Consider the following 19,059-nt stretch of genomic DNA (forward strand, 5'->3'; position numbering starts at 1 on the left):
AAAGAGTTATATTGTATCTCGGTGATGCAGCAAAGTGTGGTCATGGCCATTGAAGATTATGAAATTTTTTTTCCTGTTGCAACGCAAGGGCCTTTGGCTAGTAACTACAAAACGATAAAGTTGTAGAGCAAAATACCAGACCGAACAAAGAATCTCGGAAGTGCATCAAGTTTTCGGGGGGTCGAACCTCAACGTCTCGCACACACATCCTGTGTACCAGCCGGAATAAACAACAAGCTTCATATTGGCTCTGTTCGAACATGTACGAAGACTAAACCGACCATCATCAGCCAGATCGAGGATGAATACTTCTTCCTTGGCTATGTTAATGAATACTTCTTCCGTCCCACAATATAAGACGCTTTTGCAAGTTAACATAGCTTGCAAAAAAGTCTTATATTATGGGACGGATGAAGTATAGTGTTTGAGAACTGATGATGTTTATAATATATATATCTCTTTAAGAGACACATCAACCGACACATCATTTCTGAGGGGCTGGAGTGGAAGGATGCGACGGTTAGCAGAACCACATATACATTACAATGTGGAGATTAATTACACTCCTCCGTCTCAAAATGTAAGACGCTTTTATAGGCTGCTTTTTTGCGAAGAATTAAAAAAGATACTTGACTTATCCAACGATTGTATTAAACATAATAGGTGATAAAGGATCCCCTTGAAGTAGCCCTTCCCTAGATTGAACAATTGCTTAACATCATTGTTTACTTCAATGGAGACACTACCTTCGTAAACAACGTTATCAACCCAAGCTCTCCAAATCGAAGAGAAACTCTTCACCCGCCGGGCTTGTTGTAGAAATGACCAGAACGTCTTGTCGTGGGCTTTCTCAAATTGATCTTTAAAGCCTCCATATCAAAATCAAAGAGAATCATCATTTACTCCATCCAACTTATTATTATATAATTTGTGGGTGGTTTCATGCAAACAAAATAACAAAGCCTCCATAATATACTGGCTAGGCAAAAAAAGCCGTTTGTATTGGCCATATGATATTTAAGAGCCACATCGATAACCCAGTTAGAACTCCATATAGAGTACATACAAAGCAGAATTTCATAATATACTTGAATCAGTTGTCCGTGCCATAGAATCATCTAGATGCATCGCATTCCACTAAAAGAATAAAATGATTGCAATACAACCAATGATGAAGCGGGTCAATAAATAGGACATAAGATTTATATATCAATCACCAGTATTGATATTTGATATCTGTGTGAAGATCCTCCAAATAAAAGAGAAATATATGAGGTGTTCCTTCTTTGATGTCTAACTATCAACGATGAATCGTAGAAGCAAGCCATGGTTAGAGGCAAATGAGCCATGTAAATGCAAAAAACAACATGATTGGTAGATTCATTTCTAAATGATGCTAACTCAAGGTGTAACTAAGTTTTCTTTTTTCAATTTTACAGAAATACTATGCTGATTGATTCATGCATTATACTGTATGGCTTGATATGGGGGCCGGCAGATAAAGAGGTGGCACAATATATGTACAAGCAAAGTATATTCATGTTTATAATTAAATTAGTCAACTAACGTATTGTTATTATACCTGTTGCGTATTTTCTTGTGATATTACCATTTACAGTTTCATACAAGCATATCAATATAAAAAATGGATAAAATATGTATTGGAAATCATATAAAACTAAAAAACAACACGTGTACTAGCATCGAAGAAATCTAGCCACTTCTCAAATGTGCGGGGTCATCAGTTGACGCACACATCCAACTTTCTAGTACATGATTCCTATTCCTGATACATCCCGGCCGGCTCAAGCATATCAATATAAAAAATGGGTAAAATATGTATTGAAAATCATATAAAAACTAAAAACGACACTTGCACTAGCATCAAAGAAATCTAGCCACTTCTCAAGTGTGTGGGGTCATCATTTGACGAACAAATCCAACTTTCTAGTACATGATTCCTGTCCCCGATACATCCCGGCTCAATTTGTATCCCTTGAATACATGTATGGTATTTCTTTGTGGTTTTGGACTACAAAGGCTATGGTAGGGATAGTGTCACCGGTGCCAAGGGAGTGATGTCCAGTTTTAGCTCCTCTGATCGCAGGGAATCCATGGCGTGCGTGATGGACGGCCGGCTGCTCGGGTCCTGATGCACACACAAGAGCCCGACAAGTAGCACACGCTCCATTTGTTGTCGCTCAGTACTAGACTCGCCGCCTATCAAGCTGTCATTTGCAGCCTCAAGGATCGCATCGTCGTGGTACAAACTCCTTACCCATGACGACAACGGAGGCATACCATTGAGACTCGCCGTTGGGTCCCTTCCAGAGACCATCTCTAGTAGGACAATGCCAAAACTGTAGATGTCTGACTGCCTGTTCCGCTGGCTCGTGTTGAGGAACACAGGGTCTATATATCCCCAAGTGCCCTGCAAAAGGTCTGTGGTCTTTGACCCAGTTTCTTGGTGAACAAATCTTGTCAATCCAAAGTCACCTAACTTGGCACCACTTGAAGACCCAAGCAACACGTTGCTGGACTTGATATCACCGTGTACAATACACTGTTGGTGTTGCTCGCAATCTACATGGAGGTATTGCAGTGCAGAGCCTAGGTCGAGGATGATCTTGTACCTGTTTGTGAAAGCATGTAACCACGTGTTATGTTATGTATGTAAGAGAAAAAAACTGAGTTGAATGAAGCGAATTAAATGTTGTCTGAGCTGGAATTACAATGCATATATACCTCTTGGACCATGGTAACCAACTCTTGCCCTCGTGTAGGTGTTGATCGAGGCTACCTTGTGGCACAAGCTCATACACAAGGAAGAGACGTGTGTACCTGTCGTCCCGCCACCAACATATAAACTCAACCAGGCTCCTCTGGCCATCGCAGCACCAGCCTATCAATTCCACAAGGTTCCGGTGCCTGAGCCGACTCGCAATCTTGAGCTCGTCCTCGAACGCCTTCCTCCCCTCGCGTGATGATGTTTGCTTGAATATCTTTATCGCCACCGGTCTACTTGGACTTGCCAGTTGGCCCTCATAAACAGAGGCAGAACCTCCTTGCCCAAGCTTGTTTTCCTCTGCGAATTCGTTGGTTGCACCTGCCAACCTATGATAACCAATAGGCCCAAGGCCCCTGGCAAGAGCTCTGTAACGCCTCTTTCTCGTGAATAGCTGCCATCGACGGATGCCAACAAAGATGCACGCAATTGCAATGACTCCAATGACTGGTCCAGTTATTATCTCTACTGGCAACAGGGTCTTCGGTGCAGGAGGGCGACTCCCAGGGCTCTCCCGTGGCGGATCCAAGGTGGATTCAAATGACCAGGAAACTATTTGGTGTAGTTCGAGCGCCACGCCAGTGGCACCGGAGAAGCCGATGGCCACTAGATTAGGCAAGAACTGCCTGAGGTCAACAGTCGTGTCGACGCGGTACGTCGTGTCGCCGATCTGAAGAAGAGCTGTCAGGATTTTTGTGTCGTTACCGTAGGTGATGTTGCAAGTCATTGTGAGGCCGGACGTTAGGTTCCTGCCAGGCACGGTGGCGTTGGTGTAGGCCCGTGAGACGATGGAGTTGACATCAATGCCCATGTGGCTGCCGCTGGGGTCGAAGCCATCATTCAAGTGCGTGTCAAACTCAACGGCCACGGCTCGTTCGTCGCCAGTAGCGACTGTGCCGACGCTCTTGTTGAAGAGGCCGAGGTTCCCGCCGCCCATCTCACGCTCGAACTTGGGAATGTCGGCCGGAGGGTAATGCCCGAGGAAAAATGCCAAGCCGTCGCCGGCATTTGCATTGTTCACCTTGATTTGGAAGGTGAAGGAGGTGGTGAAGCGGGCGAGCTCGCCGGTGACGGCATCCCACAGCGGCACGGGCGCCGCGAGGAACGCCCGGCCTACGCTGTTCCCGATGCTCGGGGTCAGCTGGATCGTCTGAGACCGGGAGTCGTAGTAGGCGTCGCCCTGGAAGATGAGGTCCCGGCCGTCGTAGTCGGGATGGGAGAAGTTGGAGGTGAAAGAAATGGAGGAGGTGGCACGAGGCAGGTGTGGAGACCATATGGAGCAGCAGCAGAGGAGCATGAAGATGTGTATTACTATTTGGTAGGAAAGGCTCACGGCAGCGGCCATTTGCTGCGGCGTCTTGTTTGGAATTGGAAGCTCGGCCTATATACTCTATAGCTTGTGATCTCGACGATGAAATGGCCCCTAGCAATGTCCGTCAAACAGAGAGGGTTAATAAGCAAAATGACAACACTATTATAGGTGAGGAAAACTATGTGCCATCTATCTGTGTAGTTTCCATCAGACCAAGTCTCCGAAGCATATAGGACAAGTATATATTGCCCTCGTTCTCCAAAGAGGGGTACGTGTATAGACCATCCTTATTCCCATGAATTTTTGGGTGCGTGTTCAGACAACGAATCAGATGAGATAACAAACATACGAATCATGTAGATCATACACTCCGGAGACAGATGGTGAGTCCTATCCGCTTGTCTATTCTTCGATTTCAGGCATGCAATTTAAACTTGGCCATTGTCAGCCAGAACCATGGTTTGATAAAAGAATCAAAGACATACATCTGCTCGGTAGTCTCAATTCTTGCTAGCTTCTTCAGCCTGCTTCTTGTCTGCGACATCGCTTGGCATATCGAGCCCGGCCGGTATCTTCCCAGCGAAATTGTATCTAGAGGTATCCGATCCAAGCTTACTGCAGCGTTGCAAAACAAATCCACATTATAAAAGAAGAAGCAAAGCGTCAATCGCAACATATTCGTTGAGGCAATAAATTAAGGACTGACCTTCTGTCGACCAACACCATCGACCGGAGCTCACAGTTGGCGAAGCTGTATATAACCAAGTACTAGTTAGATTACTGAGATTGCAAGACAAAAGTTCTCTGAACAAGTAACTCTATCAGGTCATGGTATCCCAAGACAAAGAATACAAAAGAATTTTTTTTTCCTTTTTCCGGAAAGAAAAACACCATCTGGCAAATGCTGTGCTCTCTTGAGTTGATTGCTCAGTTGCAAGGGGAATGAATGCATTACTTACACCTTGCCCAGTTCCTCTGCTACGGTTGGATGACACCCTTTACCATACGTGTTCAGGGTGTGATACAAGAAACCACAATGGGTGACAATAGCTATCTCTTTCTCCTCCCTTGTCCATAACCTGCAAGCACATCCGACGAATAGTTTAATTTAATCTAGCTACCAAAAATAAAGTTACTGGTCAACCCAACGGGTCACCTAATCCGAGGTTTGTCTTTCTCGATACATGCTACACATAAATAATCTCCAGCATCTAGAACTTCCTAATTTCAAATTAAATGCAGTTCACAATCCTTCACCACCAGTTTCAATTTGTCTCTAAATCACGCAACAAGAGTTGACGGAGATAAAGTAACATATATGGTCAGCTTCTGCCTTCCAGTCCATACATGAAAGTGGGGCAAATAACTGGCTAACCAATGCTGCGGCAAATGAAATGGTTGCTTTGTTGATGTCGTTGCAGGGTTTTAGGTTCTCCAATGACCAAGACCAAAGGGCGCTCATACATGGCAAAAAAATCCTCAAAAGCTCCAAGGGTATTATTATGCATGAGGAAGATGAGCGTGACCATGCGGATCTTATTTGGCGCAGCCGCTGTCCAAACAAGCTGAAGATCTTTGCTTGGCTCTTGTTTAGAGGTCGGCTAAACACCAGGGACAGCCTCTTTCATAAGCACATTGCAGTCGCCACAGCTTGCCCACGATGTAATGCCACTTCAGAGGGCACACAACATTTGTTCATTGCTTGCCCCAAGGGTTGCGTCCATATGGCTGCGCCTAAGCATTGTGCTCCCTGCTCAGTTCCAAGATCTTTGGGCTACCTCGACGTCGGCTGACCTTTGAAACTTGCATTTGGCCAGAGATTCTTCTACCGATTCTATGGAAGATATGGGACTCTTGACCGTCTTCAGGAATAAAAATCATAGCAAGTCAACGACTGTTCGAAGTATTTGTAGTGACTTTGAACTTTGGACTCATCGGTTTAAAGAACCGAGTGATAAGATGGCCGCCCAGTCGCAACTATCCCACCTCACAGATATACGTGGCCTTGTAACTTCTCTCTAACACCAAGCCCCTTGGGTCACTTTGAGTAATATATATATATATACAGGTGGGGACCCTCCCACCGGCGGTGATTCCTCAAAAAAAAAGTGAGGCAAATAACATGATTCTTTAGGAACATGGGACTCCTGTAAAAGTGATATAGGGCGCGCAGATGAATTATCAAGGTACTTGTGTTTCATGTTCATAAAAGCAGAGCATCAGGCTCATATTTTCAAGACATTAATGAAAAGAAACTAATCAATCTTATAAAGGAAAATTACCAGTCAAACAAATTCATGCCCCTGGCAACAACAGACTCATCTGTTTCTATGACATCGGGTCCCCAAAGAACATCTTCATCATTCTTTATCTGTAAAGAGTGTGAGCACACGTATATTAAAAACACCATCAAGCACTGTGTCATGAACTGTTCTTGTGAATTAGCAACAGTAGGTACTTGCCAAGGAAAAATCAATGGCAGGAAAGAGAGTACGGTATCTTGTTATGCTGCTCCTCTTGTCAGAAGTAAGAACACTCTGCATTTTATAATCAAATACAAAATCAAATATTGAGAATATTTGTCAAACAGAGCATTGCTGATACGGGAGAAGCAGACACAAACAGAGGCTTCTGTTCCATTATGCATATAATGGAACCCGGCTCCCAGTTAGGGATGCATATGGAATAAAAAAGACACAAAGAGGCACGCAAAATTCTCAAATGTGAGTATTCGACTTAGAAGTTAAAATAAAGGTGAAATCGGCTGAAAATAGCCTATTCTCATATGGAAAAGTTATTCTAGCAACTGCGAAAATAGCCTATTCTAGTTAATATTTAACACAAACCAACATAAATGAGGCACTAAATGACGAGAGATTTTTATTTATTTTGTAACAAATGATAGGGAAATACCAACTTCTCCCTGCAGGCCTCAACTGCAAGAAACGGTGGGCAGTTCAAACTTGAAATCGGCTGACGTCCACTGTTTTCTGCACCTTCTACCATTAAAGGGGGTGCACTTACTCCATCAGTATAGTTCCCACCACCAAAGACCCCCACTGCAGTTTGCATAGTCCTGTGAGATTGGTTCAAGTGAACATAAAAAGCTTAGAAGAAGATCCAGAACACTGAAAATGTACAAGAAGGCCAGAAGGTCAAGGAAAACTATACCTCATTAGAGGGGAAACAATAACCAACTCAATCTTTTTTGCTAGTCCAGATTTCGTCACATGCTCTCGCAGGCAATCAACCTACAAATGCATTTTAATCAACATCCATGGAACTTGAAAATGCCACATGAAAAAAAAAAGTTGAGTGGTATTTCGATCGACATTATACGTCAGGGCCAGAAAAGAACTCAACTAATTACACAACTGCAGACAAAAGACTTTCAAATGAACATGCCTAAAAAATTGGCTCGCAGCCTTAACGGAATCAGCTGAAGGCATCGCAATGTCATCCAAAACAAGGTGGTGTCATTGTGTTCTGATACAACTAGGGTTAGGGCTGATATCTCTAGTCAGAGGTTGATGCTAACACAAGGGACTTAATTTTTCTAAGGCGGCAATAAGAACCATGTGAACTACTAACAACCTAAGGTTTTGCATATGAAACAGCTGCTACGCTGTGAGGATTTCATTAGTAAGGAGAAAGTATTCTCTAGGATTTCAGCCATGAAAGCTTGACAGAATAACCATAGACAAAAGTATTGGACATTTCCACAATACTGCTAACTGCCACACATGCATTTGACAGAAGATGCCATCATCCAAATAAAGGTTGAACATCATCAATGTTACTATGTGAGGTGAATGAATTGAGTATCCAACACTTGAATTACAGAAATGAACTTGTATCACTAAAGCATCATGACATGATGCCAAATTTACAAATTTCGATATAAACAATCTTAATGTTTAATAATATTGTACTCCCTCCGTCCGGAAATACTTGTCGGAGAAATGGATGTATCTAGACGTATTTTAGTTCTAGATACATTCATTTTTATGCATTTCTGCGACAAGTATTTCCGGACGGAGGCCATGGATGGCCTGATATCATGAGCACAACACATGATAGTGAGATACAGGCTACTATCCAATCCTGTGGCGCTGAAACACAAAGGCAAAATGAATGGAGAAGGGCTTTTCTAATGTGCTTCGAGAGCATTGGTGCTTCCATTTCTAGTGCTCGTGTCAACATCACAGACGCATTTTCGCCTTAAATATCTGATTAAAAGCACCACCTTAGTTGGGCATATAACCGATTATGCTAAGAGCTGTGGCTGAAACGCATGGGGATAATGTAAAGGAAACAAGAAACCTTACTTGGCTCCAGCCCAAAGGGGTAAGTTGAGCATCAAGCAGCGCAGGTGAAGTGTGGTCTATAATATCCGACTCTTCTGCCGCGTTGTGGAAACCCTGGGCATGCCTCACCTGCGCACATTGGTTACACCGAAACAGATTGAACATTGTTCACACTTCTCTTGCGGGTTTGTCACCGACAATTGATGCTACATCCTTGGGTAAAAGGTAGACTCAAACAGCAGCTCAAAGTGTGGTACCAGGTATACGGTTTTGCATCGGTGCGCGGGATACAGAGCTGCCACGGTGCTCGCCTCCATTTCTGCCCAGCATAAACGGATAATTATGTTATCATCCATCGACGAACTAGACGGGTAAAGATAACGTAATCAGACCATAGTTGTATTCTTGTTATATGCGACAAAGGAAAATCATTCCGGCTGCGACGCGGCAGATGTCTGATCCTCCGGCTTTATATATAAGCGTGTTTGGTTGGGGTGAATTGGTAGCTGGGAATGGGAGTTTTAGAGGTATGATGAGACATATAAACCATTGTTTGGCTGCTGGGCAAGGGAGTTGAGGAGGGAAACTTACCCGGTCTCCCCCCTGTTAGTTGAGGTGGGATGAAACTTGCTCTCAAATTCCCACTAGTAACTCTCGCCGCACACCAAACATGGGTGTAAGACTAAAAGCCAACCACCTCCATGCCTAATCCCCTAGCAAACTCCATTCCCTTTCTCTAATATTGCCAGAACACGCGGTCGAGATCTGGCGCTGCGCTGCGGCGGAATGGTGGAGGAGAAGGTCAAGTGCTGCCGGGAAGAGGAGGGGGTGGGAGCCCGGGGGGACGTGGGGCTACAACCAACCCTCCGCCAGAAACAGGACAGGGGATCGATCTTTCAATGGAGGGAGGGGTGCGGTCGTACCTGAGGAGGAGCTAAACGAAGTGCGGCGGCGGCGGCGGTGGTGGTGGAGCAAGCCGTCAACGGTGTCCTCTTCGGCTGCTTGATTTTTCCTTGGCAAAGCCGGAACCACGCGCACGGCCCCGTCGCCATCGTCTCTCCTCCGCTTGGATATTTTAATTAAGGATTAATAAAGAGGCATCTGATTGATTGGGTTTCTCTTTCTCCTATTCAGATGTGGATTGTCTTTGTGTTTGTCTTACTATGGAGCGACCATGTGTGTCCACCCTGTAACAGAAAATGCCGCTTTATTTGTTGAATGAACATGTGGTGGTTCCTCTAAAAGAAACCCTAAAAAAAATGTCTCTTTAAACATCTGAGCTGTGTGTCATTTCTCGTGCTCATCTCATATACGAGGGCATTATGAGGGGTTGCGGACGTGTTCGGGCAGTTTCACCTTTTGCATAAAATCTCCTGTTGTTTTTTGAAATCAACCCGCTGTCCAGTTTTAAATGAGTCCAAAAAAATATTTTTCTATTTGCAAAAAAAAAATTTAGGGTCAATCGACCCACAATCTATATCAAATGCTTAAAAAATATCCGTTTATACCCTAACTTCAATTTTAATTCTTATATATGCAATTTGATTAGAAAATGCTTAGAATCTAAATATGATGTTATTTTACAAAAATGATGTTTTGGCTCTCGGCCTCCATGGAAAAACTCAAGAATAAAAGAATACGGTATCAAAAAAATCTGAAGAAATTTATACAAGCAAACAAGGATGTGAGGCGTATGTGTGTAAATTTTTAGGTTGAAATACGATGAAATGGAACCTGTAAAAAGACAAATTCATTTTAGGTTGAAATACGATGAAATGGAACCTGTAGAAAAGACAAATTCATGGTTTAGGAAGATGAATATCATGTGTTAAAAACTTTGCACAGCCCTCACTTCAACTTCAACGTATTTCGACCTGAAAATTTATACACTTGTGCACTATGCCATCATCTATGTTTTTTTAGAATTTTTTGAAATGTAAAATATAAATTTTCACAAATTTTAAATTTTGCATTTGAAAGCCTCCATTCAGCTCGGCCTCCAAAAGCAATTTTCGGTTGTTTTACCTACTATTAAAATGCAATTTAGGGTTCAACGTATTGTCCTCGTTCTCAAAATGAGGGGTATGCGTGTAAGTCCTTATTTCCCATGAATTTGGGTATCTTCTGTTCAAACAACAAATCAGATAAACATAACCAATCGTGCCGATCATACACCAGAGCAACAGACGGCAGTTCCTATCCGTAGATGTCGCCTGTCTATTCTCAGTTCATTGTGAGCCAGAACCAAGGTTTGATAAAAGAATCAAAGACATCCATGCGCCCGGCAGTTTCAGTTCTTGCTAGCTTCTTCAGCCTCCTTCTCGTCTGCGACATCGCTGGGCATATCAAGCCCGGTCGGTATCTTCCCAGCGAAGTTGTATTTAGAGGCATCCGATCCAAGGTTACTGCAGCGAGCGTTGCAAAGCAAATCCACGTTATAAAAAAGCAAAGCGTCAACTATCAACGTAACCGCTGAGGCGAAACAAGAACTGACCTTCTGTCGACCAAGACCATTGACCGGAGCTCACAGTTGGCGAAGCTGTATATAACCAAGTCAAAAGTTAGCAACATGCTCATCATTTAACGGTTGAACATTTTAGGGTCTAGCACAAGAATCATCATACTGAGATTGCAATTTGCTTATACTTTCTAATGGTTTGAAGTTCCAATGGTTACATCCGGCAAATATTGTGCTCTCCCGGCATACCTAAATTTTACCCCAAGACCTAAAAACAGAAATTTTGGGGGTTTTTTTGCCCAAAAAATGGCTCAAACAACATACCTATATGTGCATGGGGATTAAAAAATTTGGGTAGCCACCAAAATTTTGCTACCAAGGACCCATATTTGGGCCCAACCTACCACGCTACCCAAACCACCAAAAACGTCTGCCCTGTTAAACCTCGCCGCCGCCATTTCCGCTCTATACCCAAGCCGCCGCCACTGAATCCCACCGCTACGGGCCGGCCATCGCGATCCTCCCTGCCCGGGCCCCACGATTCAAGTCGTCCCACAGCTCCCTGCCACCCGTCGCCGAGCTCAGCACCACCATTTTTTAGTTCGAGCTCGGCCGCCGCCGCCGCCGTCCCCGAGCACAGCGCCACCAAGCATGTTGAAGCCACTACCATGGACCCCGAAGCACCGCAGCGTGAGGCTTCGGACATGCTGTAAGTTTGCGGCTGAGATCCATAACCCGGACACGAAAGCACGTGTGCGGCTTCACACGTTCGCCACCACAGAGAAGGCGCTGCGCGCCTACAACGCTTCGCTTCTTCGGGAGCCTGGCGAGGCTCAACTTTCACGCCGACGCCGTCGCCGTGCCCATGATCGCAGCTCCCATTAGGGTCGTCTCCCGGGCCGAGGAGAAGGAACACCGCAAGGCCGAGGCACAACTCGGGGCCAAGCGCGCCAATGCCGCCTTCATGGCAGCTCTCATCGAGGAGAACCGAGAACCGCACGTTCTTTGAGATGAAGGAATTGTGCAAGATCAATCACGAGCGTGAGCGGATCGCCCGACTCAACGCCGAGTGTGAGGGGATGTTCGAGGAGCTCGACGAGCTCACCGAGGAGATGTTCGACGACGACGACGCCGGCCCCTCCGGCACCTAGTTTTAATCGCAATATAGCTAGTTTTAGTCTCAATGTAGTGGTAGGGATGATTAATTATGATGGTAGTAGTGTCAATTTAGCTGTGTTTATTGTGCAACTGATGCTTAATTATGAGATGAACTATGTGTTATCTCTTGTTTTATTTGGTTTTGAAAATATGGGTATCCAATTTTAGTACGTTGTAAGAGGAGATTTTTTTTGGCTACCCAAATCTTCTCTCTCCTCTGCCTAAAATGGATTTGGGTAGCCAAACTTTAGGTATGCTATTGGAGATGCTCTAAGTTTGCAGAATATGGTGAGTTGATTGCTCAGTTGCAAGGGGAATAAATTACTTACTGCTTGCCCAGCTCCTCTGCTATGGTTGGATGACACTCTTTACCGTACATGTTTAGGGTGTGATACAAGAAACCGCTATGGCTGACAATAGCAATCTCTTTCTCTTCTCTTGTCCATAACCTGCAAGCACATCCGAGGAATAGTTTAATTTAATCCAGCTACCAAAAATAACGTTACTGGTCGACTCAAGGGGTCATCTAATCTGAGGTTTGTCTTTCCCACTACATGCTACACATAAATCTCCAGCATCTAGAACTTTTTAATGTCAAATAAGTCACTCAGTGGTAACACACTGGTGTATGAGAAACAAGCATCCGAGGAAGCATTGTGTGGGGGCACAATCCTTCATCACCAGTTCCAGTTTATCTCTAAATCATGCAACAAGTGTTAACGTAGATAAAGTAACATATATAGTCCGCTTCTGCCTTCCAGTCCATGCATGAAAGTGAGGCCAATAACATGATTTGCTAGGAACGTGGGACCCTGTCAGGTCGGAAGTGGTCAATAAATTGCTTGTTTGGGTGAACAAATTATTTTGAATGACGCAGAAAAAATAACCAAAAGTGATATAGGGGATGCAGATGAATATTTATTGAGGTACTAGTGTTTCATGTTCATAAAACTAGAGCATCGGGCTTTTATATCTTCAAGACATTAATGAAAAGAAACTAACTAATCTTAGCAAGGAAAATTACCAGTCAAAGAACTTCATGCCCCTGAGAGCAACAGACTCATTTGTTTCTCTGACATCGGGTTCCCAGAGAACATCTTCATCATTCTCTATCTGTAAAGAGCACGAGCACACATATATTAAAAACACCATTGAGATACTGTCTCATGAAATGTTCTTGTGAATTAGCAGCAGCAAGTACTTGCCAAGGAAAAATCAATGGCAGGAAAGAGTGTACGGTATTTTGTTATGCTGCTCCTCTTGTCACAGGGATGAACACCCTGCATTTTATAATCAAATACAAAATGAAATATTAAGAATATTTGTCAACAGAGCATTACTGATACGAAAGAAGCAGAGACAAACAGAGGCATAAAATTTCTCAAATGAGGGTATTCGACTTAGAAGTCAAAACAAAGATGAACAAGTTATTCTAGTTAATATTTAGTACAAACCAACATAAATGAGGCACTAAAGACTAAATGACAAGAATTTTTTATTTATTTTGCAACAAACGATAGGGAAATACCAAGTGCTCCCTGCAGGCCTCAACTGCAAGAAACGGTGGGCAGTTCAAACTTGAAATTGGCTGACGTCCACTGTTTCCAGCACCTTCTACCATTAATGGTGATGCACTTGCTCCATCAGTATAGTTCCCACCACCAAAGACCCCTACTGCAGTTTGCATAGTCCTGTGAGATTAGTTGAAATGAAATACTGTGAGGCTCATTTAGTATTAGTAGTCACATACTAAGGCAATGCACTGTCATATTATATCATGCCTTAGCACAGGAGTCCTGATAGATAAACAGATTGAGTAGCTATTGACATGAGACGAATGACTAAGGGTGTAAAAGATGCTCAAACTGATTTTGTAGTACTAGATTTTATGCACATGGGTCATGTAAGGCATGTGACAAGAATTGCAGACAACAAGGATATTTGTTCATGTAAAACAAAACCAATCTAAACTCTGTTTGACCGGTGCGAAAGACAAGATTCTGTGCAACCCCATAATGGCATAATTTGACGAACCGTGAAGCCACTGCTGAACAGTTCTGACTCTAACCCCAAACAAGCCAGCCTAGTTGAGTGCTCCTCTGACTGAATTCATGTTTTGGTATGCACTACCAATAACTGAATGTGCATAATAAAAACTATAATTCCAAAGTAAAACTGATAAGACTCGTGGCCCAAGCAATAACTGATACATGGAGATGCTTAACTGACATAATTTATAGGCCTTTCAAATAACATGTTTTTTTTTTCTAAAGACAATTAACACGTTCAGTCCAGGAAAATATTGTTAGAAGATCGACCTAGTCTAGGTTTAAGCAGTGCTACAATTTATACTAGTAGCTGAAAGCCTGAGATGATGCATCCTCGAAAGAACATTAACGCAATGCCAACTCTGGGAGAAGACCATTTCTCAAACATAAAAAACTTAGAAGATCTAGAGGACTGAAATTACATACAAAAAGATCAAGGTCAAGGAAAACTATACCTCAGTAGAGGGGAAACAATAACCAACTCAATCTTTTTTGCCAGTCCAGATTTTGTCACATGCTCTCGCAGGGTATCAACCTACAAATGCGTGTATATCAACATCGATGGAACTTGAAAATGCAACATGAAAAATAAGTTGACTGATATTTTAATCAACATTATGTGTCAAGGCCAGAAAGAAACTCAACTAATGACACAACTGCAGCCAAAAGACTTTGAATAATTTTGGCTTGCAACCATAAAGGAGTCAACTAAAGGCATCTGACTGTCATCTAAAACAAGGTGGTGTCATTGTGTTTTGATACAACTACGGTCCGGGTTAATATCTTTAGTCAGCGTTGATGGTAACACAGGGGACTTCATTTTTTTAAGGTGAAAGTAAGGACCATGTGAACTACTAACAACCAATGGTTTTGGATATAAAATGGCTGCTAAGTTGTGAAGATTTCATTTGTAAGGAAAAGGTATTCTCCAGGATTTCAGCTATGGAAGCTTGACAGAATAACCATAGACAAAAGTACTGAACATTGCCATAATACTGCTAACTGCCACAAATGCATTTGACAGAAGATGCCATCATCCAAATAGAGGTTGAAGATCATCAATGAGGATTTGTCAGTACGTGAGGTGAATGAATTGAGTATCAAACACATGAATTATAGAATTGAACTTCCATCACTAAAGCATCATGACTGATGTCATATATACACATTTTTTAATATAAACAATCTTAATGCCTGATAATATTGTACCATGGATGGCTTGATACCCTGAGCACAACACATGATAGTGGGATACAGGCTACCATCTAATCCTGTTGCAGTGAAAGACAAAGGCAAAATGAATGGAAAAAGGGCTTTTCTAACGTGCTTAGAGAGCATTTGTGCTTCCGTCAGTAACATTCATGTCAACATCACAGACATATTTTCGCCTTAAATATTTGACAAAAAGCATCACCTTAGTTGGCCATAGAACTGATAATGCTAAGAGCAGTGTTTGAAACTGAAATGCATGGAGATAACGAAAGGGAAACGAGTAATCTTACTTGGCTCCAGCCCAAAGGGGTAAGTTGAGCATCAAGCAGCGCATGTGACTTGTATGCTGCAAAATCCTTCTCGCCCTCCACGTTGTGAATACCCTGGGCATGCCTCACCTGCGCACATTGGTTACAGCGAATCATGTTGATTTTTTTTCGCATTTGTCTTACAGGTTTGTCGCCGATTGATTGATGAAGTGTGGTACCAGGTATATGGTTTTGCATCGGTGCGCGGGGTACAGAGCTGTCCCAGCGCCGGCCTCCATTTCTGCCCCAAAGAAACAAATTACTACTGTATGTTATTACTATCCATGGCGAGTTAGACAGATAAAGTCAACCTGAAGAGACAGTTGCAGCCACATGGAGTTAGCTAAAATCGCAACTTCCTGGGAGTACCTCATGCTTTACAGAATGGCACGTATGCTGATTCGTCAAAACGGAAAATTTTCACATGGTAGGAACGTTCATGCATTGGTGCGTGCCCAAAGAATCACATCACATGGTAGTAAAAGGCGTCGATTCTCCATCCATTGGTCAGTGAGCATGTGCACCGTACTGGCAGTGTCTATATTATGAGCTAAACTCGGTGATTCCCATCGGACCAAGAAAAAAAAAACAAGGCACTGAATTGCCAAGGCTGAAAGCATATGGGTGGATCAATTTTATGTAGGATCAAACTAATAAACTTGTAAACACGAACCTTATCTGCAAAAAAAAAAAAAAAACATGAACCTGCTCCAACTACTCTGGTTTGTTTTCTTCTTGTTGTGTGACGAAGGAGATCATTTCGGCGGTGCAGTGCGGCGGGTGTTTAATCTAGTGTACGACGAGGAGGTCATTTCAGCGGTGCGATGCGGCGGATATTTCGGCGGAGCAAACTGCATATGTCGGATTAGTATAGGATGATAAGGTGGCGAGGGACGTCGGCAACTAGTACTAAGCATCATATGTCGGATTAGTATGGGATGATAAGGTGGCGAGGGACGTCGGCAACTAGTACTAAGCATCGGTAAGCAAGGGGAGGGGATCCAACTAACGCTCGCCAACAAAATCTGCTTAAATAACAAATACTCCCTCCGTTCCTAAATATAAGTCTTTGTAGAGATTTCACTAGGTGGACTACATACGGAGTAAAATGAATGAATCTACACTTAAAATGCATCTATAATACATCCGTATGTGGTTCATAGTGGAAGCTCTACAAAGATATTTAGGATCGGAGGGAGTAGTAGATAAATAAGTGGTCGTGTATGAAAAAGTCTTGAGGGGGAGGAGCATAAATAAGCGCATATTCGGGAGCATCTGCGTGGCGGAGGCAGATCTGGCGCTGCGGCGGGACGGTGGAGGAGAAGCGGAAGCGCCTGGAAGAAGACGGGCGAGCTATTGGACGGAGGGCGGAGGCATTGAGATTGCAGAGCCCGGCGGGGCGGGGCCCTGCGATTAATCAATCGAAGAGGAAGAAGACAGTCGAGCTTTCTTTCCGGTGAGGGATGGGGGAAGAGAGAGGGCGCCGGTCGGTTGGATTAATTAACGGGGGGAAGCAGAGGAGAAGGAAGGAGGATGTTGGAGCGCGGCCGTACCTGAGTGGGAGGACGAGGAGCAGCGGCAGCCGCTGAAGGAAGCGCGGCGGCGACGGCGACGGCGACGGCGGAGGGAAACTCGTCCGACGGCGAAGGAGGGGGGCGACGACGAGGCTGCTGCGGCCGGGGGCGAGATAGGGAGGCAGAGGCGGAGGGCCGGGGCGGTGGTGGTACTAAAAGCAGGAGGATTCGGCAGCATCGCGCCTCGTGTCGGCTCGCTTTTAATTTATTCAATTGTCAATTAGGCAGTAGCACGAGTGAATGAGTCAGCTGCAAATCGCATCTTGTCCTCGATGGGTCGCGTCGAGGGCAACAGCAGTTTGGCCATCGGCTTGCGGTTCCTCCCCTCTTCCTCCACCGCTTCCATCGCTTTCTCCTCTCTTTCTTTCTGCCGACCTCCTTTCGGGTCCATCCCCTTCTACCGCCGCTTGTTTCGTTCCTTCCTTCAATTACCGTCCACCGTTCGTGTGGCGCCATCAAGGAACAATTTTGGCGGCCTAAAAATCTCTACTCTTAATGGAGCAGTTGGTAGTCTCCGTCGGTCAATTTTCGTCCCATCAGAGATGGTTAATTTTCGTCCTCAATCCCACCTCCCGCAACCCAGCCATTCCCCCCTTCCGCCCTCGAGAGCGACAAAAAAAAATCGGTATGCTACCACGATGCCAGTTGTGAAACACTACGATTCATCGACAGAAAATCGTCCTAAAAAAACCTACGACGGTTAACCTACGAAAATTAGCAAGACGTTGCCCGTGCGTTGCGAACGAGCGAGCCAAGCCTTTGCCCTCGAGCGACGCCACACCAGCTCCTTTGCCCACGCAGCCGCCGCCGATCCCCTCCCTCAAACGCCGCCGCCCGTCGCTGCCGCCCCCGCCACCTCCCGTCGCGGGCAGGCGGGAGGAGCCCTGCCCGGCCATGGCGACACCGCCGGCGGCCTCCTCCTCCCCCTCACCTTCTCTCCCTCTCCCAAGGGAGGGAAGGGAATGGAAGGGATCTGATTGGAGCGGTGGATCTGCGCCCTTGCCGTCTCTTCTTTTCTTCACCGATTCCAGGAGGAGATCGAAGTGGGAGGTAGACGAGCAGGAGCGCCGCGTCCGCGACAGCGATGAACGATGACCCAGGTAACGCTATCTCCCTGCCCTCGCCCCGACCCATCTTCTCCCCGTAGCCTGTACTCACGCGCCCCCAGGTTCTCCTCTCCCATGGCAGGGACACCAACTGGTGGCGCAACGGACAGCGGGAGATCGGCTGGTGGCAACGGATGGCAGGAGGCCGCAGGACCGTGCGAGGAGCAGGTAGCCGGAGGATGTCGCCGGTGGAAATCTGGCAAGTGGCGGCGGCATAGAGGGCTTTATGGTTTGATGTTGGTCTTTTTATCTATAGCACTGAATTTCATGTATAGGTTGTGCTGATCCTAAGATTGCCAAAAACTGCTTTGTAAAAATCACCCAGGTCTGCTTTTTATTGTGATTATGCAAATTGCTCGAAACCTGAGTTGTCCTATTTTGTTGATGAAGGAATTGAAATCTGAAGACATGGTGATTTTTACCCAATGTGTTATGCCCTTGAGCACGAAGAGCTTTTGAACTCTGAGGTAATCTTTTGTAATGTGAGCCACGATTTTGTTGCTTCTCCAATAGTAGGTGTGGTTTGTCAACCACTATTTTACACACATTTGTCCAGTTCAACTTTTTTACCATTTGCAATGCCCGGTGCGAGTGAACATGTATCACGCTATGTTTTATTCCATTAAATCATGTAGGGAAAATGCATTGTAAGTTTGGATAATTTCATTGTAGCAAAATTGGTTGAGCCCACCCCAAAATATTCATGTTTGCATCAGATACAATTTTCAGTAGATAAAATGATTCGTAAAGAATGATGGGGCATGGTATTTGGCGTGTACGACAATACTGTT

The 19,059-nt window shown here is 44.5% G+C and overlaps 3 protein-coding genes across 6 annotated transcripts; all 3 read right to left on the bottom strand.

Annotated features, from left to right (window-relative positions):
- Positions 1–1,794: 1,794 nt before the first annotated feature.
- Positions 1,795–4,204, bottom strand: LOC109778507 (L-type lectin-domain containing receptor kinase IX.1-like). Its single transcript, XM_020337072.3, has 2 exons — positions 2,746–4,204; positions 1,795–2,633 (listed from the first exon to the last, which is right to left on the bottom strand). The coding sequence occupies exons 1-2, from the start codon at positions 4,128–4,130 to the stop codon at positions 2,042–2,044; spliced, it is 1,977 nt and encodes a 658-aa protein (XP_020192661.1). The 5' UTR covers positions 4,131–4,204; the 3' UTR covers positions 1,795–2,041.
- A 121-nt stretch (positions 4,205–4,325) lies between these two features.
- On the bottom strand, positions 4,326–9,524 carry LOC109778530 (phosphoglycerate mutase-like protein 1). Of its 3 annotated transcripts, none has more exons than XM_020337094.4 (10): positions 9,328–9,524; positions 8,662–8,723; positions 8,426–8,533; positions 7,269–7,348; positions 7,011–7,173; positions 6,560–6,634; positions 6,380–6,468; positions 5,057–5,176; positions 4,804–4,848; positions 4,326–4,712 (listed from the first exon to the last, which is right to left on the bottom strand). In XM_020337094.4, the coding sequence occupies exons 2-10, from the start codon at positions 8,719–8,721 to the stop codon at positions 4,598–4,600; spliced, it is 855 nt and encodes a 284-aa protein (XP_020192683.1). In that variant the 5' UTR covers positions 8,722–8,723; positions 9,328–9,524; the 3' UTR covers positions 4,326–4,597. The 3 variants fall into 3 exon arrangements, with proteins under 3 accessions (XP_020192683.1, XP_040257317.1, XP_020192685.1); XM_040401383.3 differs by lacking the exon at positions 9,328–9,524 and adding an exon at positions 8,996–9,223; XM_020337096.4 differs by lacking the exons at positions 8,426–8,533; positions 8,662–8,723 and having other exon boundaries at positions 9,328–9,480.
- Positions 9,525–10,489: 965 nt separating this feature from the next.
- LOC109778531 (phosphoglycerate mutase-like protein 1) lies at positions 10,490–17,515 on the bottom strand. Of its 2 annotated transcripts, none has more exons than XM_073507725.1 (10): positions 17,142–17,515; positions 15,768–15,829; positions 15,571–15,678; positions 14,524–14,603; positions 13,549–13,711; positions 13,226–13,300; positions 13,045–13,133; positions 12,350–12,469; positions 10,899–10,943; positions 10,490–10,809 (listed from the first exon to the last, which is right to left on the bottom strand). In XM_073507725.1, exons 1-10 carry the CDS (start codon positions 17,338–17,340, stop codon positions 10,695–10,697), a joined length of 1,056 nt encoding a protein of 351 aa, XP_073363826.1. In that variant the 5' UTR covers positions 17,341–17,515; the 3' UTR covers positions 10,490–10,694. The 2 variants fall into 2 exon arrangements, with proteins under 2 accessions (XP_073363826.1, XP_073363825.1); XM_073507724.1 differs by having other exon boundaries at positions 15,768–15,850; positions 17,142–17,391.
- Between the last annotated feature and the right edge of the window lie 1,544 nt (positions 17,516–19,059).

This window comes from Aegilops tauschii, chromosome 2, assembly GCF_002575655.3.
Source record: "Aegilops tauschii subsp. strangulata cultivar AL8/78 chromosome 2, Aet v6.0, whole genome shotgun sequence".
Lineage (NCBI taxonomy): Eukaryota > Viridiplantae > Streptophyta > Magnoliopsida > Poales > Poaceae > Aegilops > Aegilops tauschii.

Bases quoted from the DNA above. Each gene is read 5' to 3' on its own strand.
- LOC109778507 (XM_020337072.3), bottom strand. From the start codon at position 4,130: ATGGCCGCTGCCGTGAGCCTTTCCTACCAAATAGTAATACACATCTTC. The intron at 2,634-2,745 runs GTATATATGCAT...TTTCACAAACAG, and splicing joins TGGTTACCATGGTCCAAGAG to GTACAAGATCATCCTCGACC.
- LOC109778530 (XM_020337094.4), bottom strand. From the start codon at position 8,721: ATGGAGGCGAGCACCGTGGCAGCTCTGTATCCCGCGCACCGATGCAAA. The intron at 7,349-8,425 runs GTAAGGTTTCTT...ATGCATTTGTAG, and splicing joins CCCCTTTGGGCTGGAGCCAA to GTTGATTGCCTGCGAGAGCA. The intron at 6,469-6,559 runs GCAAGTACCTAC...CACTCTTTACAG, and splicing joins CTGCCATTGATTTTTCCTTG to ATAAAGAATGATGAAGATGT.
- LOC109778531 (XM_073507724.1), bottom strand. From the start codon at position 17,340: ATGCTGCCGAATCCTCCTGCTTTTAGTACCACCACCGCCCCGGCCCTC. The intron at 15,851-17,141 runs GTACGGCCGCGC...AACATACAGTAG, and splicing joins CTCCTCGTCCTCCCACTCAG to TAATTTGTTTCTTTGGGGCA. The intron at 14,604-15,570 runs GTAAGATTACTC...ACGCATTTGTAG, and splicing joins CCCCTTTGGGCTGGAGCCAA to GTTGATACCCTGCGAGAGCA.